Source organism: Heterodontus francisci, chromosome 3, assembly GCF_036365525.1.
Source record: "Heterodontus francisci isolate sHetFra1 chromosome 3, sHetFra1.hap1, whole genome shotgun sequence".
Classification (NCBI taxonomy): Eukaryota; Metazoa; Chordata; class Chondrichthyes; order Heterodontiformes; family Heterodontidae; genus Heterodontus; species Heterodontus francisci.
The window spans coordinates 45,921,329-45,946,087 of NC_090373.1; the positions used below are offsets into that span (position 1 = coordinate 45,921,329).

The 24,759-nt window shown below is 41.3% G+C and overlaps 1 protein-coding gene across 1 annotated transcript in view; it reads right to left on the minus strand.

The window, feature by feature from the left end:
- dlgap2a (discs, large (Drosophila) homolog-associated protein 2a) overlaps positions 1-24,759 on the minus strand; it is a 1,214,142-nt gene that overhangs the window by 116,827 nt on the left and 1,072,556 nt on the right. Inside the window, exons 9-10 of the mRNA XM_068021937.1 lie at positions 18,034-18,186; positions 12,484-12,698 (exon numbers count right to left, since the gene is read on the minus strand). Of these exons, the coding sequence (XP_067878038.1) occupies positions 12,484-12,698; positions 18,034-18,186 (368 nt within the window). The remainder of the gene's footprint in view (positions 1-12,483; positions 12,699-18,033; positions 18,187-24,759) is intronic.

Sequence of the window (24,759 nt, forward strand, 5' to 3'; positions counted from 1 at the left end):
GCTCGTCGCCAATTTTTCACTGAAGTTTTCAGAACGATAGTTCAAGCTCTTTTTGGAGACTCCTTTCCTGGTCTTACTGTCACTTTTAATTGGTATGAAATTAAAAATCTTGGCAATATTTTCCAAGCCAATGGAAAAACAAAATCTGGCACGTTGAAAAATCAGCTGTCGATTTGGTACGAGCTTGTTTCGAGCTACTGACTTGGACCAATTTCACCCCTGAAATGTTTAATTATGGGGAGTCGGGTTACAAGTCTAAGCACAATAGTGGTGAACAGTTACATTTCTTGATCTTAAAGTTAAGGGCCGACAAACAGCATCTCACTTTGCTGCTTTGTCATGGGGTAATCAGTCAGTTGCTCCTAAGTGGCGGATGTGTCGCAACAAAATTCAACCCAGAAGCCTCCTATCGATCCTTTACAGTTTTCCTCCCCTCTTCTAAGGAAGCCCGTGATTTTGCTGTAACCTATTCTTGGAGATAATTTTGATCCTAACACACCTAAAATAATGAATGAACATAACATCTTCATATAAATATTTTTAATACTAAATTCTACTTCTTTCTATGCTCTCTGATTTTAACACACTGCTTATGAATTCTTCAGAGGGTCGATTAGCTTAGTTGACTAGATAGCTAGAGTATGATGTAGAAAGACGCCAACAGCACGGGTTCAATCCCCGTAGCGGCTGTGGTAGTTCATGGAGGCCTGCCTATACATAAAAGCTATACATTACCAACTGTCTCTCTCTAATGGCTATTACAAAGTAAATCAAATATTAATTAAAATAACAATTAGAAATGTTGTTGATGCCTATTAGGGTATAAGTTGATAGCATTTTATGAAAGTTAAACAGAAAGTGAGTTGTTATGAAATGTAAAATTTAATTATACTGTATTGATTTCACACAATTTTTCTCAAAGGTAATTAGCAAATCTCTGAACAGTTTTCATCTAGTTGTTGAAATAATTCTACTCCAAATTTGAAAATAAAAAAGGTGGCTATTGCAACTTTATTCCAATCTCATTACCTGCAGAAATCTTGAATACAATCAGGAATCTTAATGGGTTTACTCAACAACTTACTGAATTGTTAAACTTTTTATAGAAGATTTTATGTGTGCTTTTATATGGACTGCCATCATTTGTTTTACATATTAGTGTCTGACTCTTAAAGCTCCTCCTAATGCATACCATTTCCAGATTGGCCATTTTGCACTCAGGATCCTGGGTAACACCACTGTTCAGCGAGCCCCCAAAAGCATGTAGACTGAAGTGACACTGTCTCTCACATTTATCCCGATCCCACATCCCTCCCAGAAGATTGATCTCCAATGGGGATTGCCACATGTGAAATGTCATGCAGGCGAGCTCACCATTTGATAGTTATATTGCTGTACAGTAGTCAGTTCTTTAGTAAATTAAAATAAAATAAAAATTCAAAAGCTTTTAAAGCATGGCTTTCAGTGTCTTGAGCCGATAAGAATCAGCTTAATTTTAAGAGCCTCCTCAAAGGCCTGCAACCAGGCACAATTAATAAAAATTACCAGTGGTGATTAATTTGATCTGGGGTCATGGCCAGTTTGGCACAGCACCTTTGCACAGTGTTACGTCTCAACAACCATTCTCTGAAGGTGAACTAGCAAATTAAAAACATGTGGTTAGTTTCTGCTTTGAGCACGATCGGCAATCCGGGCACAAATTGAGCCAAATTTGTACCCGTTTTTGAGAAGTGTGTTTGTTCACTAGGGTTTCTGCTCAAATGCATTTGCATATCACCGAATGCAAAATTTGCGATGAACCAGCAGAGCTGGTCAGCTTCTTCAAAACAGCAATTTTTTAAAAAAATTACTTAAAAAATATTCCTTGATATTTGTAAGAGTGATAACTTGGTCCAGTTTGATTAATGCAGCTGAAAATTAGCATATTCAATCACAGTGTCTATTCATCACCTGTGAGTGACCTGATTGCAAATGACTGAAAATGACTTTTAAAAACTATACTGAACATTTGTTTCGTTATATTGGTGTACTGCAGTCATTTTCTTAGTAAATGAAAAACAATTCAAAAGTTTTTAAAGTTTGCTTATTAGTGTCCTTGTGCCCAAAAGAACCAGTTTAATGTTAAGAGCCTTCTCAAAGGCCTGCAAACAGACACAATTAGTGGCAATTCTCAATGGTGACTAATTTGATCTGGAGTTTGTGGCCAGTTTTGTGGGCTGGCTTCTAGCACAAAAGGTTGCAGAAACTCAATTTCCACTGAAGGTAATTTGTGCTTAAAATTCTGCAATCTTTTGCAATGGCTTGGTCAATTTCAGGCGATATTGCACCAAAAAAACCCAACTTAACCGAATGGAAACTCTACCCCATGAAAACTACTGAAACTTTCAAGGAGAGAAAGTATTATGCAGAAGTCATCAAGTGATTTAATTGTGTTAATTAGCAGCAGTGATTGTAACCAGCAGAAAACAGTGGCATTGATTATGGCATCAGCAATCTGTGCCAGAAGGCGGCTTTGATTATTCTGTACTATAAATTGAATAGATTTTCTTTTCCCAGATACTTGAAGGTTTGAAAGCAATAGGATATGTTCCTTTACTTGCCACAATACATGTATGTATATAGGGTGTTTAGACTGCGCTTTAATTTAAGAATAATGTAAAGATCATTTTCCTAACCATTTAAGGTAGAGGGCAGGGTGCAGTTCGTAATGTTAAATGGCGCTTGTCGTTCACTTCAGATCTGAATGGTCAGATGAATATGTATCGGAAGTGAATTCACGTTTTTAAAATTTTCTACCTCTTCCCTAAACTATTCATATAATGGTCTTGCACCAAATAATTTTTGATTTATTTTGACAATTTTAGGAGAAGAATATCAAGACCATGTCAATAATCCTCCATAAAGTAGTAAATCAGCAGGTTTACTATTATGACATGAAAATGCCTCCGATAAGAATTCAAAAAGATGAAGTGAACACCAAGCATGAAATGGAGTCAGGCTGCTTATATTCAGAAACACACAAACTGCAGTGTTCTCTAATTCAAGAAAAAAATCCTTATCAGTCCCAACAAAGAGATTTAAAGAATGACTGGGGGATTTTGTCAAGTAGACTGTGTTGTTCTTGGCCTGTCACATTTTCCAATTTTGTTTTTAACACCCACCAGTCAACCTCATCAATAAAACTTATTATTTCAGTGGTAAGTGGAAAAGAGATCGAAAGTGTACATCTATTTTCACATTGGTTCATACGGATGTATTTCAGGAAAAATAAAAAATAGGGCACAACTGACTCATGACACAGAGTAAATAACCCAGTATGTCACTGTAAAATAGCCTTGTAATTGTCTTCTGTTAGATGTGTGAGTGATGAACTGTTACTTGTTTACATCACACTGTTGGCAATGATCAGAACAAGCTGTGATTATTAGTGCTGATGAAAGGTCACCAGCCTGAAATGTTGGGCTGGATTATAATGCTGGGAGTGGGGTGGGGTAATAGTGTGTGGGGAACCCAGAAATACGTTAACAGCACCTGTCGGTCACTTTTTAACGCAACCAAGTCATTATCATTTGATTCTGTGTTTCCTCTTGAATTAGCATCAATGGGTCTCAACTCTAGTAGTTAAAGGGCCACTCCAAGCATGCAAGGTGAAGCAATTGGAGTTGAGTAGTTGAGGGAAGGAAATATTGCAATGGAAGGTAGATGGTCAAAGGCTGTGTCCCACATGACACACACCTCCCTGGATGTGCTGCTGGGGGCTGTGAAACCCGGAGGGAGATATTGTTCCCACTGGAGGAAGAAGCCTGCTGGAGAAACCAAGATGATGTGTTTGGAGGTTGCCGAGGAGGTGAGCAGCAGGAGCATGATACCATGCTGCTGCATCCAATGCAGGAAGTGCTTCAATGACCTTGACAGCCATTGATAATGCATGACCACCATGTCCAGCAAATCTCTCTCACTACCTGAGGTAACACACATAGCCTCCTGATACACTGTATTCAGACATGTTGAGAAAGTTTTTTTTTTAGTGTTTCATTGGATGTGCACGTCGCCTGGCTAGGGTAGTATTTATAGCCCATCCCTAATTGGCCATGAGAAGGTGGTGGTGAGCTGCCTTCTTGAACTGCTTAAGTCCTTGGGGTGTAGGTACACCCACAGTGTTGCTGGGGAAGGAGTTCCAGGATTTTGACACAGTGACAGTGAAGGAACAGCGATCTAGTTCCAAAACAGTGTGGTGTGTGCCCTTGGAGGACAACTTACAGGTGGTGGTGTTCCCATGCATCTGCTGCCCTTGTCCTTCTAGGTGGTAGAGGTCATGGGTCTGAAAGGTGCTGTTGAAGGAGGCGGGGTGAGTTGTAGCAGGTACACAATGCTGCCACTGTGCATTGGTGGTGAAGGGAGTGAATGTTGAAGGTGATGGATGGAGTGCCAATCAAGTGGGCTACTTTGTCCTGGATGGTGTAGAGCTGCTTGAGTGTTGTTGGAGCTGTACCCATCCAGGCAAGTGGAGAGTATTCCATCACACTCCTGACTTGTGCCTTGTAGATGGTGGACAGGAGTCAGGAGGTGAGTTACTCACTGCAAAATTCCCAGCCTCTGATTTGTTCTTGTAGCCACAGTATTTATGTAGCTGGTCCAGTTCAGTTTCTCAAGTTAAGTGCCAGTGAATTTCAAGGGGAGATGGTTATATTCTCTCTTGTGGAAGATGGTATTGTGACCAAGGTGGGAGAAATGCACTGTTAATTCAGTCCCGCTATTTCACAGGTTGCAGCATATCAATACATTTTCCCACATACCGAAGAATAGCCAAATGGGACACTCTATTTGTCACCCAGAATAAAGTGGACCAAACCAGGTTTCTTTAAACAACAACATTAGCTATTTATTAGAAAAGAAATAATAAGTCTGAACTACTAATGAGATAAATCTATATATATGAAAAGCTCCTTTGTTCCTTAGCCTTCATGCACACACACATACATTCAAAAAAACAGGTTAGCTGGGGGAAAAGGATTTTGGTTTACTGCTGTTTCTCAGGAATAGAAGGAATAATAAAAAATAAATCAGTTTGTCCTGTAATGGTAGGTACTCTTCGGTTGGGTGAGGTGTCCCAGAGTCCAATAGTCGGATGCCACTCCAAGTCTCTCCAGGCGAGGTTGATGAACAGTCTTTGATGGGTAGGCATTCAAGGCAATTTGACTACAGCAGGCATCACACAGGTCTTTCAGCAGAGGGTACAGCAACCGGTCTGCTCAGGACTCACATCAGCAACACAGCAGTAGGAGCTTTCTGCAGGCTCCAGGATTTCCCCAAACACAGGAGGCAACAGGAACCACACTGAGTGCAGGAATTCTTCAGAGACAGGAGGCAGTAGGAATCTGCCACCTTTCAAATGCAGGATTTCTTTTCAAGAGATGTAAGTCTCTTTTACAAAGAGAGGTATTTTTCTCTAGACTTCTCTAAGTTTCAAATGCCTGCTCTTTGTCCAACTCATTAGTTTTTAAAAGTCCAAAGTGAAAGCAAAAAGCCGTTCTGAGCTGATCATGTGACCAGACACAGTGTTCCGACCAATGCGGGATAAATGTCATTCAAAGTGTTGCTTTGAAGAGGTCAAACCCTGACTGGCTTCCTTGAAACTGCTTGCTTCTCCTATTCTTGCATACAAAGTCAACATCCAAAAAATTCCAGCTATTTGCAGGTGTTCAAGTCCATTGAAAATCCTTTTTCAGTTTTTAAAACACACGGAAGTCTAAGATTTTAGTACAAAAATAAAACCTTTTGTAGTAATGGTCATTGTCTGGCACTTGTGTGGTGCAAATATTATTTGCCATCCATCAGTCAAAGCCTGAATGTTGTGCAGGTCTTGTTGCATGCGGGCACAGACTGCATCATGGCCTGAGAAATTGTGCAATGAACAGTGACCTGTCCACTTCTGACCTTATGATGGAGGGAAGGTCATTGATAATGCAGCTGAAGATGGTTGGGCCTAAGCTACTACCCAAAGTCCTGCAGTCCTGGGGTTGAGATCATTGGCCTCCAACAACCACAACTATCTTCCATTGTCCTAGGTATGACTCCAACCAGTGGAGAGTTTTCCCCTGATTCCCATTGACTTCAAGTTTTACCTGGGCTCCTGGATGCCACATTCTGTCAAATGCTACCTTAATGTCAAGGGCAGTCATTTTCACCTTACCTCAGGATGCAGCTCTTTTTTCCAGGTTTGGACCAAGGCTGTAATGAGATCTGGAGCGGATTGGGCCTAATGGAACCCAAACTGAGCATCAGTGAGCAGGTTATTGCAGAGCAAGTGCCGCTTGATAGCACTGTCGCGGACTCCTTCCATCACTTTGCTGATGATCGAGTGATGATAGGGTGGTAATTGGCCTGGTTGGATTTACCCTGCTTTTTGTGCACAGGAGATACCTGGGCAATTTTCCACATTATCCGGTACATGCCAATAGCTGTACTGCAAAAGCTTGGCTAGGGGCACGGCTAGTTCTGGAGCGTAAATCTTCAGCAGTGCAGCTGGGATGTTATCGGGGGCTATAGCCTTTGCTGTATCCAGTACCTTCAGATGTTTCTTGATATCATGTGGAGTGAATTGAATTGGCTGAAGACTGGCATCTGTGATGCTGGGGACCTCAAGAGTAAGTCGAGATGGATCATCCACTCAACAATTTTGGCTTTAGCCTTGTCTTTTGAACTGATGTGCTGGGCTCTGCTATCATTCAAGATGGGATGTTCGTGGAGTTTCCTCCTCCTGTTAGTTGTTCAATTGTCCATCACTATTCATGACTGGATGTGGCAAGACTGCAGAGTTTATATCTGATCAGTTGGTTGTGAGATCGCTTAGCTTTGTCAAGAGCAGACTGCTTCCGCTGTTTAGCATGTTTGCAGTCGTGTGTTGTAGCTTCACTAGGTTGACACCTCATTTTGAGGTATGCCTGGTGCTGCTCCTGGCATGCTCTCCTGCACTCTTCATTGAACCAGAGTTGGTCCTTGATGGTAATGGTAGAGTGGGGGATATGCTGGGCCATGTGGTTATAGATTGTGGTTGAATACTATTCTGCTGCTGCTGATGGCCCACAGCACCTCATGGCTGCCCAGATTTGAGCTGCTATATCGGATCTGAATCTATCCCATTTAGCATGGTGGTAGTGCCACACAACACGATGGAGAGTGTTCTTGGTGGGAAGACAGGACTTCAGCTCCACAAGGTCAGTGCAGTGGTTACTCCTACCAGTGGTGGTGTTACTGAGCCACTGTTGGTGATGGACATTGAAGCCCCTACCCAGAGTACATTCTGTGCCCTTGCTACCCTCAGTGCCTCTTCCAAGTGTTGTTCAACATGGAGGAGTACTGATACATCAATTGAGGGAGGGTAGTATGTGGTAATCAGAAAGAGGTTTCCTTGCCCATGTTTGATCTGATGCCATGAGACTTCATGGGTCCAGAGTCCTGAGCTTATCTTCTGCCTGCAGACCGTGTATGCCAGGTATGGTCTCCTGCGAGCTGCCCCTCTGTGCTGTTCCCCTCTCTCCTGTGGATTGACAGGTCTGTGATCATCAGGCTGCTGCCGCTAGTGTTAGTGCTGCTAGCCATTTTGGTCCTGATATGACCTTCAATCTAAGGCAGCATAAGCAGCATCCATGCTGATCTGATAGATCAGAGCGCCAAAGTGCAGTTCAGATCATCAAACCTCTAAAGTGGAGATAACACCTCTAAAGTGTGTAAATTGATCTCTCAGCAAAAGTACTGTGAATAAACCCTTTCCCACAAGCAGACAAGAAAGCAACTCCTCAGTACTGTGCACAAATTGGCATAATTCCCTGAGATTGATTCAGCCTCATCGATTGCTGCTGTGTACTCACCTTGCTTTCACTGACAAGTTCTAGGAAGCCTGGGAAACCCGTGGACCCTAAGTTAAACTGAAAAATCCATGTCAATATTCCTCTCATTGATGTACGTTAAGGGACCAGCCGCCTCTCCCGAGGGGGCTGCCCGCGCGCACAGTCTTATGTGTTACAGTGAAATGTGGAAGTCATTAGTTTGGATCTGGCTTCCCAACATGCTGTCAGTTTCACTTGTTTTAATCCCCCTACCCACACTCAAACCCACGCGTTCCTTTTCATTAAAATCCAGCCCATTAAATCTGTTGCACTCTCCACCAATGCTGCCAGACTTGCTGTGTGTTCCCAGCATTTTCTGTTTTTATAGCAGATTTCCAGAATCTGCAGTATTTTGCTTTTGTATTATTAGCAAATCAGGATAAGTTTCAACAAATAAATTTACAACTATACTTATTGCAATTGGGAGGCAGCGAGGAAGATAAATTGTCTCAGCTGCTTGAACTTACCTTCTGCTGCTTATGAAATCATCTGAACTAATTACTCACACTTTATTACCTTCCAACCATCTTACATGTGATGAACAGGGACTTTCAGTCTCAATTCTAACTCCTAAAAAATGATTATATATTTAATTATCATGGTACAGGATTCAGACTGCCACTTTACATTGAGTCACTGTAAGCTGCTTCTACAGGCTGTGGAGAATACACATTACAGTCTGGTATGCCATAGGTCATTTCAAAGGCACTGGCATGAGGATATTTATCGCCTTGATGTGCCTATTACTTTGAAAGTGTCTGTAGGCTTCTCCCAGTTGACAAAGGATGGTTTAATATGCTAATATATGTTAATGTTATTCTGTCCAGCAGCATCACTGGTAGCTGTCTGGATAGATATAAATGTCCCGTAATTACAGTTATTCGGCTTCAAACAACAACTTGCATTTATTTAGCACCCTTAATGTAGAAATACTTCCCGACGTAATTCATAGAGGTGTAAATCAATAAAAAGCATGCTAAGCCAAAGGAGGAGATATTAGAATGGACAACCCATGGTTTGGTGAGAGGTTGATTTTAAGGAGGGTCTTAAATGGGGCGAGGGAGGTGAGAGGTAGAATGGCTTAGGCTCTATGGGCTGTTCCCAGGGATGCACACCAAGATAAACATCAACTGCTGCTGGAAGACCATCAATTCAGTGAAAGACGCTCTTTGGTCTGTTAAAAACTTGCTGGTCTTCCATCGAAAAGAGTTGTCCATGACTGAGTGTTGCAGACTGGCACATTCCAAGGTCCAGGACTACGTGCTGAGGGACGCACTAAAGCTTGGGGCAGCCGCTGCAAAGGCTCAATGGGGAAAGACCACTGTGTAAGGTCCTCCCGCCAAAGTGAACTGAGGGGCTGGATCTATGGGAAACCCCTTGGGCTGTATACACCAAATATGGTTTTGTTGTAAAATGTACATGGCAGGTAAAATGGAATGGAAGGGTTGTGAGGCAACTCATTCCTGTATTGAAGAAAACTGATTTCCTTTACACTTTTTGGAACGTCAACTTGGTGCTGTTTTGAACTGTTTTGTAATGTATTTTTTTTTACAGATTTTTTTGAATAAAGTATATTTTGGAAAAAAATGGTAGAATGGCTTAGGCAGGAAATTCCAGAGCGAGGGGTCTTGGTGGTTGAAGGCACGGCTGCCAATGGTGGGTAAAGGGAGGGGTGGTGCACAAGAGGCCAGTGTCAGAGGAATGGAAAGTTTGGGCGGGTGGGGGGGGAGGTTAAAGAGGTAGGCTGAGGTCATGAGAGATTTAAATATGTATGTTAATTTTAAATATGAGACATTGGTGAGCAGGATTTGGTGTAGGATAGAATATGGGCTGCAAAGCTTTTGATGAGCTTAAGTTTATACTGAAGAGAATAGATGGCAGGCCTGGAGAGCACTGGAATAGTCAAATAAAAACAAAATACTGCAGATGCTGGAAATCTGAAATAAAAACAGGAAGTACTGGAAATACTCAGCAGGTCTGGCAGCATCTGTGCAGAGAGAAGCAGAGTGAATGTTTCAGGTCTGTGACCTTTCATCAGAACTAGCAAAGGTTAGAATGTAATAGGATTTAAGCAAGTGAAGCGGTAGTGGAGGGAAAGAGAACAAAAGGGAAGGTGTGTGATAGGGCCGAGGGCAGGAGAGATTAACTGACAAGCAGGTCATGGGGTAAGGGCAAGGGCAAAGGGAGTGTGCTAATGGCTTGGTGAAAGCATTAGTACAGAGAATGTTAATGACAGAATAATGAGCAGCTCTGTCCAAAAGCAAAAACATGAAAAAGAAGTTTAAGGCAGGCACATGGTTGAAAAATAAAAGAAAATATGAAAAATTGGCAGTCATGCTTTGAAATTGTTGTACTCTCTGTTGCGTCCAGAAGACTTTGGTTCTTCTTCCCCCTCCCCCCTTTCACTTTCTCAAAGCCTATTACATTTCTAACCTTTGGCAGTTCTGATGAAAGGTTACAGACCTGAAACGTTAATGCGGCTTCACTCTCCACAGATGCTGCCAGACCGGCTGAGTATTTCCAGCATTTTATGTTTTTATTACTAGAATAGTCAGGTTTGGAGGTGTCAAAGATATAGATGAGGTTTTCAGCAGCAGAAAGGCTGAGGTAAAGACAAAAGTGGGTGATTACGGAGGTTGTTATTGACAAGCGATAGTGTCAAAAACTCAGCTTAGGGTGAACAGGGCACCGAAGCTAAGAACAGTCTGGTTCACCCTGAGTTAGTGACAGGGAAGAGGGAAAGAATCTGTGATGGGAATGGAATTTGGCTGATAATGATGGCTACAGTCTGCCCTATGTTTAACTGGAGGAAATTTCAGCTCCAAATCACCTCTTCTTCCACTTTTCCAAAGTTGAAGAGGTCACATGGTGGTACATGGAGTACAGTGAGAATGGTGCTCCTGGGCTTGCTACATTTACCTAGATTTACAGCAATAAGGAAATACCCGAGAATGTAGGGATCAGAGAGTCACTTATTGGAGAGGACCACAATGCCAAATCTGAGGAATATATCTAGTGCAAAACCTTCAAACTATAAAATTATCTATTTATATAATTCTGATTATTAGTTGGCTCAGGTTGTAGATATGAACACAAAAGTTAAGGAGTTCAATTAACTAGGAAAGCCCTAGCTGCTAGTTAAATATATTACAGCAGATTGACAAGATGGTCTTTTAATATACAAACCGAAAATGCTGGAAATACTCAGCAAGTCTGGCACCATCTGTGGAGAGAGAAACAGAGTTAATGTTTCAGATTTCAGGCGATGATCTGTCATCAGAAAAGTTAACCAAATTGAAACATTAACTGTTTCTCTCTCCACAGATGGTGCCAGACCTGCTGAGTATTTCTAGCATTTTTTGTTTAATTTTAGCATCTGGCGTATTTATATTTCTATTAAAGTCATCCTTTAGTTTTGACAAATTTAATATGAATTTTAATTTCAAACTTTGCCCATTGTGTGCCTTGGCTGTTAAATAAGGAAAACCAGGCACTAATTTGATTTTTGCAGTGTTAGATTGCTGTTGGTTGTAGCTCACACAATTATAGTTGCCACCTTATGCTTAATTTTTAATAATTCATGAGTCAGATTTTGACAGCCACCTCTTTGTTCTGATTCAACTCAAGGGCAGAATATTTGGGGATCCATTCTGAAATATTTTCCATTTATGCTCATTTTTCCTATTAAACAATGGAATTCTCAAAGTCACTGATGTGTAAATGCAACAAAATATTTGACATTCGGTGGAGGCTGAAGCGTTTTCTTAATCGGATTTCCCAGTTTAACAAAGACTTGCAACTAAAGGAAGCCTCCCTATATTTCTGTTATGGACAATGGGGGACATATTTGGCTATAAAAGCTAGCAAGAACATTTGCCAAAGTGCGGAACAGAACAAAGAACAAGTGTGGTAAAGGCTCTTGATCACAGCTATCATAAAAAGTTGCCCAGAAAATTCTTATGGGCGCAATCCCAGATTGTACCTGCCTTAGAACTCCAGGACTGGACCTTCAGTGGTGTTGGGGGAACAACACTGTGCTCTCCTGGTAAAGACACTGGAAATGCCAATGGAAGCCAGATGGCTGGCAGGGATGGTGTGCAGGATTCCTCCCAGCAAACCCCACATTCTCTGAAATATAATTTATCAGCTTCCTTAATCTGTTTATAAAGGGAGATGCTTTAAATAAGAAAAAACAAAATACTGCCTCTCCCCAACTCTGGGGTGAGGGGGGCTTTCCAGGCCCCAACTCCACCCTGAAGCAGCAGATGGGACCCAGCACCATAGGTTTTGCACAAGGTACATCTGCAGAAACTAGAATACCACTGCCAATCATTCAGATCTGAGAGTTGGAACACGCAAACCACTGACCTAAGACTCCTTGCCCCCTTATGCCAATGGCCTTGCAGGGGTGGGCGGAGGGTCTGTTCGTGCAAGACCATACATAGAACTCTGCCTTAAGGCTGGGACTTGGCATATCTGAATCTGAACTAAGTAGGTGGCCTTGCCGATGGACGCCTTCTGGAATGGCTGAAACTTTCTCTAAAACATGGGGAAGAAATCAAGTGCAACAAAAGTGAAAGACCAGTTCAGTCACCTGTCGTGGATCTGATGGAGGAGGCCATAATCGCAGATGACATTGAAGGGATGCAGTCATCATCCTGTGAGTAGCCAGCTTGAATGGCACGCAGATAACTGTGACTTCGTGTGCGGAAGCAGCCAGGAAGATCCAAAGCATCCACTGCCTGTGATTCAATTTCTCCAAAAACAGACTCGCAAACTGATTCAAACTGTCCATTGACCTCTGCTTCACTCACCTGAGAAACAAAATCAATAATGAAATAGAAGGTATCAATTTAAAGCTTTTTCTTTGCCTCTTGCATTGCAAATATACAAACACAGACATCAGAACCAGTTAAATAAGTTCCTTAGGTCAACTAAAGCTGTGCTGCCCCTCAATATATTAAATAGATTTTAATGGGTGCTTTTGGAGTGTAATGTTAGAATTTGGGACAGTACCAAAATTTGGCATGGTTCTGCTCCTTTTTGACTCTATCTTAAACCTTTGTACATTGGAGGATAATGTAATGTGTTTCGCCAGATAATGTATTTTCCACATTTATACAGCATGTGAATGAGGAAAATACATAATCCAGTGTATTTTCCTCATTTACATCCTTAGCAACACCAGACATCTTGCAGTCCTTGTAATCTAGTGTTGCTAGGGCCAGGGAAGGAGGTCCAGAGGAGTTCTGAAATTCCTAGGCTTATTTTGCACTGCAATTGACTGAATTGGTTGCAGAGGCAGAAAGCAGCAGGAGTAGCATTTCCAATTTTTTTGATGATACCTGAGCCTTGCAGGGCCTACTAATGCTGCAACAAGGTGCTACAGTGAAATTCCTCTCTCTCCACCCAGGTGGGCACCCCACTTACACCAGAAACAAAACAGGCATCTGCTCAAGATGTACTAAATTGTCTGACTCTGGCATTAGAGTCAGTTTTCTCCAGAATGGACATTTAGAAGTTCTGTTATACCTCCCATCTGTGTCTTCAAAGTGTGTTCAGGAATTCCAGAGCTCTTATTGTTAACATACTAATGAACATCAAACAACCTTAAATTAAAAGCTTAACTTCCTAGTGGCCCAAAGTGTGAGTGTAGACTCAATTTCAATCATGATGATTCCCAAACATGTAACTGATTTAGTTAATTTATTGCCATCTGAAGCCATGTGTCTGTTGGGCATCACTGAAGAAGTAATAGGAACAGGATGTAGGAATTTCTGTTACAATTGGATAAAACAAGCTGCTTTGATAATGAGATGCTCAATATAGAGCAAATGTGTGCATGTTATTTGAAGCCTCAAACCAATTCGAGCAGGGATATAAAACAAGTTAACTGCACTGGAAGCCTCTGTCAACTTTTTCCAATGCCTACAATAAAAGGATTTTCAGTGTCACTTCCTTTAGAAGTAACACAAGATTAAAATGTTCTACTTGATTCTCTATAAGTACATGCACATTCTGTCGCGTTGACTAGTGAAGAACATACTGCTTTATTTTGACATGGGTAGTTCAATATAATTGAGTTTCATTAGATTCAAGGTTATATGCACTTGGTTTAAATTACTTGTTCAACAGCAAAGTGAAAATTTGGAGGTTTCATTTTGCTACCTAATTAGTGAAAGGAAAAGGAATTTCAGCAACTTAAGACTGTCCTACTTAAACCCAATGCAGATAGAGATAATTAGAACCAATAGAAATGATACAGCACAGAAGGAGGCCATTTCAGTCCATTGTGCTTGAGCTTGCTCTTGGGTAGAACTATCCAATTAATCCCAATCCCCTGCTCTTTGCTATAGTCCTGTATTTTTCTCCCCTATGAGTATTTATCCAATTGCCTTTTGACTGTTAGGGTGATTCAAGCAGATTCAATACCTTCAGGCAGTAAATTTCATCTGCCTTTGTCTATCTACTTTACCAGTCTGTCACTAACAGACTCATTGTTTACTACATTTCTGAGTTTTGTATCATCTACAACCTTTGAAATTATGCCCTGGATACCCATGTCCAGATCATTAATATATATATCAAGTGGAGCAATGGTCCTAATACCAACCCCTGGGGAATAACATTGTATACTTCCCTCCAGTTTGAAAAAAAACACATTCACCACTTTTCTCTGTTTTCTGCCCCTGAGCCAGTTTTGTATCCATGCTGCTACTATCCCTTTAACCCCATTGACTTTAAATTTGCTAATAAGTCTATTATGTGGTACTTTGTCTAGTGTCTTTTGACAGTTCATATACACATGCCAAAAGACTTGCAGGTTGATAGGTTAATTGGCCATTATAAATTGCCCCTAGTATAGGTAGGTGGTAGGGAAATATAGGGACAGGTGGGGATGTGGTAGGAATATGGAATTAGTGTAGGATTAGTATAAATGGGCGGTTGATGGTCGGCACAGACTCGGTGGGCCGAAGGGCCTGTTTCAGTGCTGTATCTATAAACTAAACTAAACATCAATCACACCACTCTTGAGCCTGATTGCATTGTGTAATAAACGTCATTATGTCTTACAACTGGTGTTAAACTCAAAAGAAACTCGAGGTGATGGATTAAATTATTCTTATCAGGGTTCAATTTCCTCAAAGTTTAAAATTCTCTATTAACCGTTGTGTCTTGGTAAAGAAAGACATTTGCTCGAACGGAATTCACTTTTAAATTTTGAAAAAAGGATTATTGCTGAAAATAGAGACATTTTGTCGAAGCTTTTCATCTTGCACTCACCAGGACAATTCACAAGAATACCAATATAAGGGAAACAACAAACTTATACTCTATGTACGTACCGGAAGCTACATATATGAATACATAGGGCCCTATTCTTTGCAGACAGAAAGAACATGTGCACACATTGCGCCTGTTTCAGCTAAACAAAATAAGTGACAGCCATTTGTTGGTTCATTCCTCAGGGCAATGCCATGACCAATCAGAATCAAGTTGCCTGGTTTAAATTTCAACTGTTTAAACTGCTTGGCAGTTAACTGTCAGTCACCATAAACTGGTGCATTCTCCATGCCAACACCTCTACTAATCAGAGTCCACTTGCCAACCAATCAGCAATCTCTTCTGATACAATATAAATTTGTTGTTTCCCTCACATTGGTATTCTTGCGAATTGTCCTGGTGAGTGCAAGACGAAAAGCTTTGACAAAATGTCTCCATTTTCAGCAATACTCAAGTTCTGTACTACCAAAAGAAAAAAGGATTATTTGTTTTACACCAATTAAAACATCCACCAGCACTCCTATTGGCTGTCCCTCAAGCTGCTAATTAATAGTATTGTGGTGACTGTGATTCCCTGAGATTGGATGACTTAGTTGGTACAGCCGAAACCAACTTAAGCCAGAAAACACACCAGACGTTTGACGTACCATTTTCCTTATCATTATGACTGGCCAAAATGGTCCTACTATCTACAGTTATCACCAATACAGGGCATCTAACATATACTAAAGCTTTAGTTAACACTTGCACTGGAAATGTCGAACATCATTCCAGAAGGCATTTGATAAGGTGCCACATCAAAGGTTATTGTGGGAAATAAAAGCTCCTGGTGTAGTGGGTAACATATTGGCATGGATAGAAAATTGGCTAGCTAACAGGAAACAAAGAGTAGGCATAAATGGCAAGATTTAATGAGTGGTGTGCCTCAACTTTTTACAATTTATATAAATGACTTGGATGAAGGTATGGTTGCTAAACTTGCCGATGACCCAAAGATAGGTAGGAAAATAAGGTGCAAAGAGGACATAAGGAGGCTACAAAGGGATATAGATAGGATAAGTGAGTGGGCAAAGATCTGGCAAATGGAGTATAATGTGAGAAAATGTGAAATTGTCCATTTTGGCAGGAAGAATAAAAAAGAAGCATACTATCTAAATGGTGAGAGATTGCTGAGTGCTGAAATGCAGAGGGATCTGGGTGTGCTAGTGCATGAATCCCAAAAGGTTTGTATACAGGTACAGCATGTAATTAGGAAAGCTAATGGAATGTTATCGTTTATTGTGAGGGGAATTGAACACACAAGTAGGGAGGTTATGCTTCAATTATACAGGGCATTGTTGAGACCACATCTGAGTACTGTGTACAATATTAGTCTCCTTATTTAAGGAAGGATGTAAATGCAGTGGAAGCAATTCAGAGAAGGTTTACTAGACTAATACCTGGAATGGGCAGGCTGTCTTATGAGGAAACGTTGGACAGTCTAGGCTTGTATCTGCTGGAGTTTAGAAGAGTAAGAGGCAATTTGATTGAAACAAATAAGATCCTGAGGGGTCTTGACAGGATGGATGTGGAAAGGATGTTTCCCCTTATGGCAGAATCTAGAACTAGGAATCACTGTTTAAAAATAAGGGTTCGGCCATTTAAGACAGAGATGAGGAGAATTATTTTCTCTCAGAGGGTTGTGAGTCTTTGGAGCTCTCTTCCTCAAAAGGTGGTGGAAGCAGAGTCTTTGAATATTTTTAAGGCAGAGGTAGATAGATTCTTGATAAGCAAAGGGTGAAAGGTTATTGGGGTAGGCAGGAATGTGGAGTTAGATTACAATCAGATCAGCCATGATCTTGTTAAAATGCAGAGTAGGCACGAGGGGCTGAGTGGCTGAGTGGCCTACTCCTGCTACTAATTCATATCAATGATTCACATGGAGGGGGGGTTTTGTTATAGATTTCCTTTCTGATCAATACTGATGGTTCCCAGAGAGACAAAAGCTGCCCCCCTTGGACTAAAGATTTTCCCTAGAGACAGGACTCTATGTTTCATAGAAAGAGGATAAGACAAATGTTTGATGACCCACTTTTGTGAATGTTGTATTCTCCATGAGAAAACTGAAAATTTTCCCCAAACTAATATTCCAGGCTTTTCATGATAATTAAGAAATTCCCATGAGGTCTAGTCTCCCGGTTAATCGACTGGATTAAAAGCTTGTCAATTTTGTCGGCTTTCCTGGATGAATGCTAAGACTGTGGACCTGACAGATAATCAATATTCCTGTTTATGCTGCTCGACTGCTATTTTCTTCTAGCTGAATAACATGATGTTCTCATTGCAATAATCACGCAAAATAAAAGGAATTCCTTTCAGATTTCACTGCTTAGTCAATAAAATACAAAAATCTCACAATGTTGCTATTTTTTTACAAAATAGGAACAAAACTGATTCACTAAAATCAATACATGGTTTTAGTTTAGTCTAATAAAACCAGCTACTCGAGATTAATAGAAATCAATCTGGATCTGTGCTCATCCCTGGTTAGCAGCTGCAGGTTCTTTTAGCATAGGTGTAGGGATTAATGTAATAGTATGTCATTACAAGCACTAAATAGATAGATTTATGCTTGTGACTATTTAGATCAAGGAGTGTTGACATATTTTAAACCGATAAACAATAACTTTTACCTTGCTGATTAAAGCTGTTTTTTAATGCACACAATTGCATATTGTTGTATTGATCAAAGCTTTCTCTTCACTCTCTTAATTGTCCTTTTTAAATTATGGTTGAGATTGATCAGGGCAGCAAATGGCTTCTGACATTGACTCGCATTAAGATGCTGAGATTGGGGAGATTTTTTTTCTGAGGGCTATACCTCACCTGACTGACACAGCTAGCTTGGCTCAGGGTGCTCACAGCTCTCATATAGCTCTGATTTCTTGAGCGGAACTTGGGGGAGTTCTCATTGACGGCGGGATCTAAACTGTGGTTGATGGTCACCTCAATTGCAGATTGTAGGTAGTTCTGGCTGCAAATAAAAAGAAAACATGTAGAACCACAAAGTCAGTGAAAGAGAGAGAAAAAGAAACTTGCATTTATATAGGTCCTTTTCCGACCTCAGGACATCCCAAAGTGCTTTACAGCCAATGAAGAGCTTCTGAAGTGGAATCACGATTGTAATGCAGGATTGTAATGTTATGAGAGTGAATGAAAATAGCAATATCAATATATCCAGAAACAATTCAAAGTGGGAAAATAAAACCACTGTCAGGTTTCTTTGCTTTGTAGGTTGGTATAATTTTACCAAACAAAATACAACTGTACAGTCCCACGAAAGTATTAAATAAATCTACAGCCCTGTTTTATACAGGATCAATTTTCTTGCTTCACATTATCATTGCCTTAAATGTTCTATTCTTTAATTTATGGACCATTAAAAATGCTTATTTCCTTTATACCACTACATTAAGAAATAATTACACCACTCTTGGAAGCATCAACATCCTGTATAAAAATTAAACCATTACTAAGAACTCTGATTGCATCGTCTTGTTTCTCATGGATGTTTGTCATTGATGTAATTGCATTACTTACAAAGCCAGACACTAGAAATTATTCACATGAAGAATAACAACATTGTAAGTTTGCACAAGGAGAAAGGTAGCAGACTAGCTGCAGCATAAACTTGCCCTGGTGGCTAACACAAGCCTTGTGTGATATTAGAGAAAACTTCTCAGGGCTGTTTCAGGAAGTGAAGTCATCCCCATTGAGAGGTAACCACTCTTTAATTCCCATTTATTCTGTTGGGCCACTATAAACTCGCTGAAATTGGCAGTAATAACCGAATTTTAGAATTCTCAAACTTGTGCTCAAATCCTTCCATGACCTGGCCCCTCCTGATCTCTATAAGTTCCTCCAACCATTCGAGATCTCTGAACTGCTCCAATGCTAGTCTCTTGCGTGCCCTGACTTTCACCACTCCACCATTGGTTGTCGTGCTTTCAGTTGTCCAGGCCCGAAGCTCTGGAATTCCCTCCCTAAATATCTCTGCCTCTCTAACCTCTCTTACCTTCTTTAAGACACTCCATAAAACCTACCTCTTTGACCAAGCTTTTGGTCACCTGTCCTAATATCTCCTTATGTGACTCAGTGTTAATGTTTCTATGCTTCGGCTCCTGTGAAGTGCCTGGGGATGTTTTATTATGTTAAAGGTGCTATATAAATGCAAATTGTTGCTGCTGTTGTTAAAATGGGGTCAGTAGATTTAGCGTACTTATCTAATAATCTTGGCACCACATTTTGAAAGAGACGTTTCCTTATGTGGCTAAGCACCCAATGGTTTCAGATGTTGAACCCCTTGATCATGCAAGTTTGCGTCCTATGACACAGTTAGGACATCGACTGCAATTTTAAGGGATATATGTGCAAGTCCAACAAGAGAGGGCGCAGTTTTACACTTTGTTTTAGGAAATGAAGATGGGCAGATGGAAGGGGTGGCGGGGAGAGCATTTTGGTGGTAGTGATCATAATTCAGTCAGTTTTGACATAATTCTGGAAACAGACAGAGATAGAACAGGAGTTAGAGTACTCAACTGGGGCAAGACCAATTTTACTAAATTGAGGAGTGTTTCAGTGAAAGTGGACTGGAAACAGCTACTTGAAGGTAATCAGTGTCAAAACAGTGGGAGGCATTCAAAGGGGAGTTTCAAGGGGTTCAGAGCAAACATGTTCCCACAAAGAAAAAGGGTGAGATGGCCAAATCTAGAGCCTCGTGGATGTCAAGGAGCCTACAGGGTAAGATAAGGCAGAAAAGGAAAGCTTATGTCCGACGCCGAGAACTCAACACTACAGGAAGCTGAGAGGAGTATAGAAAGCGGAGGAGTGAAATCAAAAAGGAAATTAGGAAAGCAAAGAGAGGGCATGAAAGAATATTGGCAAGCAAAATCAAGATTAACCCAAAGGTGTTTTATCAATACATTGAGAGTAAGAGGGTAAGAAGGAAAGAGTAGGGCTCATAAAAGACCAAAAAGGTAACCTATATGTAGGGGCGGAAGATATTGGCATGGCTCTTTTTGAATACTTTGCGTATGTCTTCAGAAAAGCAGGGAACGATGCAGATATTGTAGTTAAGGAGGAGGAATGTGAAGTATTGGTTGTGATAAACAGAAGGAGAGAGGAAGTATTAATGGGGATTAGCATCCTTGAAAGTTGATAAATCACCAGGGCTGGATGAAATGTACCCTAGGCTGTTAAAAGAAGCAAGAGAGGAAATAGTAGAAGGTCTGACCATCATTTTCTAGTTCTCACTGGATACAGGTGTGGTGCTGGAGGATTGGAGAACTGCTAACGTTGTACCTCTGTTTAAAAAGGGAGCAAAGGATAGACCGAATAATTACAGGCCAGTCAGTCTAACCTCAGTAGTGGGCAAATTGTTGGAATCTATTCTGAGAGACAGGATAAACTGTCACTTAGAAAGGCACAGGTTAATCAAGGATAGTCAGCATGGATTTGTTAAGGAAAGATTTTGTTTGACCAACTTGATTGAATTTAGGAAGATAGATGAGGGTAATGCAGTTGATGTGGTCTACCTGGATTTTAGCAAGGTCCCACATGGCAGACTGGTTACAAAAATAAAATCCCATGGGATCCAGGGAAATGCAGCAAGGTGGATACAAAATTGGCTCAGTGGCAGTAAACAAAGGGTAATTGTTGATGGGTGTTTTAGCAACTGGAGGGCTGTTTCCAATGATGTTCCGCAGGGCTCAGCACTGGGTCCCCTGCTTTTTGCGGTATATATTAATGATTTGGATGTAAGTGTAGGGGGCATAATCAAGAAGTTTGCCTGGAAAACCACCCCGATGATTAATTGCAACTTGACTTAGTAATCACCTAATGTCCCTGCAGCATACCTGCAGAATGTGCCTCATTCCCCAAAGAACTCCACTGAAAGACTGCATTTCAAGAGCGCCTTCATATGTCTTTTTCTTTTAATCTCTTCCTGGTCTGCAGATGTTTTATAAATGATTTAATTACAAGTAGCTTTCCAGTGACTTTGCAGACATACGACTGTTATATTTCAACATAAACGTTAGCTACATTTACAAAACAAACCTAAAATACAATTTAAAACAGCATAAAGAAAACAAAACTGAGGAAACAAATAACAGTTCTGAAAGAACACTAAAAATGTACAAAAGGTGAAAATGTCTCTGTCGAAGCTCCCATTTATACTCACTCCATAGGGGGATCAGAGGGCACAGTGTGATTTCCCATCTTAAACAGACATGGAATTGTGCTGTTGCTGAACATAAATTCTATTGCATCATATTACACAACTTATAAGATCAAGCAAAAGTTTCTAGGATCTGCTGAATGCTGCACAACCACAGTCAGTGGTTAAGCACCATGAACAGCAAGAGCCTGGAGATCTGCCTGCAGATCATGAGAAGGCTGTACACAAGGCTCCCTTTTGCATTCAAACCTTCTTATACATTGCCTTTAGTTACAAATTTATATCACCTGTTGAGACATTATCTAACACCATAACAAGAACCTTCTCTGGATACAGTTCATTTCAGCCAAATTTTAATTTTTAACTTGTTAATTGTAACTGAAAGTGAAGTGGTCTATCTATGTGTGTGTGTTTGTGTATATATGTGCATGTACGTACATGTGCGGAGTGTGCACGTGTACGTGATAATGCATGTATTTGTGTGTGTGCATGCATGTTTGTGTTTAGTACTCCAGAGCTTCCCCTTTGGTCATACTGTATGACATGTGCACTCTGAATCCTAACCTTCTGCTCCTTTTTTACCCTTTCCTCTTGAGGAGTTATTGACTGACTGGATCTTCTTAGTTGCTGGGAGATGTTTTAACAGTGGTTTAAATGGTCAAGTATCCTAGCTGGCTTTGCATTAAACATTTTAGTTCACGAGCAATGTTAAGCAAGGGAGTGCAGATGGAATCTTGTCCCTGCTGCTGTAGTGAACAAAGGCAGCTTTGAGGCAGAGAATGCTGAAGTTCTTTTAACTTTAACTCCGAGGTCAGGAGGTGACCTTTACCAGGATAGGAAAGCTGGCTGCTAAAAGGCTGGGAAACTAAAACTTGGACGCAGGATGTGAGACCAGCAGACTGATGATGAAAGGTCTCATATTCCTGAGAGGAACCCACTGTTTATACAACTAGGTAGAGGATGAAGCAGCCACAGTAGGTGGCCCCTGTAAAGTCAACTAACGTAAAGTCAGCACGGGGGTGCGATTAATGACTAAGAGCCAGGAACACTGACCTACAAGTGGATGCTTCCCTTTAAATATTCCCTGTAAACATTTTTTGAGATGAGATTTCCTGTCCTATCTGGGCAAGCTGCCTGCTCTGGATCCACAGCCTTTATTATAATTAGGCTAAACCCAAAGGTTTCAGAGGGATCAGCCCTCCTCCAATTTGGTGGGCAAAAATACTGCTGCAACCGCCTTCTGCTAGTCCAGTCACAGACCAAAAATAGGGCTCTTGGGAATATTCTATTTGCAATTGCTGATGTTCCCATCTGGAAGTGTATAAAATTCACCCAGATAAGTGAAGGAAATAAAAAATGTCAGCGACTTATTTTAGTCTTTCAGTTTTGCGGCCTTGAAAACTTTCTGATGTGAGATCTCCTTCTCCTGAGTAATCTGTTCTGAGATGGTCATCTCTCATGGTTTCCTTCCTCAGGTCTGCTGTCCAAATATAAGGTATCTTAATAAAAGCAAAATACTGCAGATGCTGGAAATCCAAAATAAAAACAAGAAATGCTGGAAATACTCAGCAGCATCTGTGGAGAGAGATGCAGAGTTAACATTTCAGGTCAGTGACCTTTCATCAGAACTGGCAAATATTAGAAATGTAATAGGTTTTAAGCAAGTAAAGCGGGGGTGGGGCAAGAGATAACAAAAGAGGTGTTGATAAGACAAGGTCACAGAGAATAACTGACCAGAAGGTCATGGAGCAAAGGCAAACGGTATGTTAATGCTGTGGTGAAACACTCAGGTAGCTCATCCAAGACAAGGCATCCCGTTTGATTGGCACCCCATCCACCACCTTCAACATTCACTCCCGTCACCACCGATGCATAGTGGCAGCAGTGTGTACTATCTACAAGATGCGCTGCAGCAACTCACTGAGGCTCCTTCGACAATAGCATCTTCCAAACCCATGACCTCTTCCACCTAGAAGGACAAGGGCAGCAGACACATGGGAACACCACCATCTGCAAGTTTCCCTCCAAGCCTCCCTAACAGCACTGTGGATGTACCCATACCAGATGGAATGCAGCTGTTCAAGAAGGCAGCTCACCACCACCTTCTGAAGATCAATTAGGGATGGACAGCAAATGCTGGTCTTGCTAGCGACACCCACATTCCATGAAACAAATTAAAAAAAACAAGGTGCACTGTGCTCAAGACTGCTACATGATCCTCCTCCTCCTGGTGACATGATATAAACATCTTGAAAGGAAAAGTACACCCTGTGACCAGATGATGTTAAATCCATACTGTTCACCTCTATGACCTACTCATGGGAATTTATTTACTTTACACATCCAAATGAGTCACAGTACATGAAACTATCTATTATAATGAATCAGTGAGTCTTGTGTGATCTTAAACTGTATGCATCATAACTCAGCTAAATATGTGAAGTGTACGTGTGTGCACCAAACAACACGAAAAAAGGAAAGAAGGTACCAGCCCTTCGCTTTGCAAGCTGGAACATCAGAACTATGTGTCCTGGCCTGTCGGAAGACCTTACACAAATCAACGATTCTTGGAAGACCGCCATCATTAACAACGAGCTCAGTAGACTCAATGTAGACATTGCAGCACTTCAGGAGACACGCCTCCCCGCGAGTGGATCTCTAGCAGAGCAAGACTACACCTTCTTCTGGCAGGGCAGGGATCCTGAAGAACCAAGACAGCATGGAGTGGGCTTCGCCATCAGAAACTCCTTGCTCAGCATGATAGAGCCTCCCTCAAATGGCTCGGAACGCATACTGTCCATCCGACTGCTCACCACCTCTGGTCCAGTACACCTACTCAGCATCTATGCTCCAACACTCTGCTTCCCACATGAAGCTAAAGATCAGTTCTACGAGGAACTCCATAACATCATTAGCAGCATCCCCAACACCGAACACCTATTCCTGCTGGGGGACTTTAATGCCAGGGTTGGGGCCGACCATGACTCATGGCCCTCCTGCCTTGGGCGCTATGGCGTTGGAAGGATGAATGAGAACGGGCAGAGACTGCTTGAGTTGTGTACCTATCATAACCTCTGCATCACCAACTCGTTCTTTCACACTAAACCCTGTCACCAGGTTTCATGGAGGCACCCAAGATCACGTCGTTGGCACCAGCTAGACCTCATTGTCACAAGGCGAGCCGCCTTAAACAGTGTTCAAATCACACACAGCTTCCAAAGTGCGGACTGCGACACCGACCACTCCCTGGTGTGCAGCAAGGTTAGACTCAGACCAAAGAAGTTGCATCATTCCAAGCAGAAGGGCCACCCGTGCATCAACACGAGCAGATTTTTTAACCAAAGCTGTTACAAAAATTTCAAAATTCAC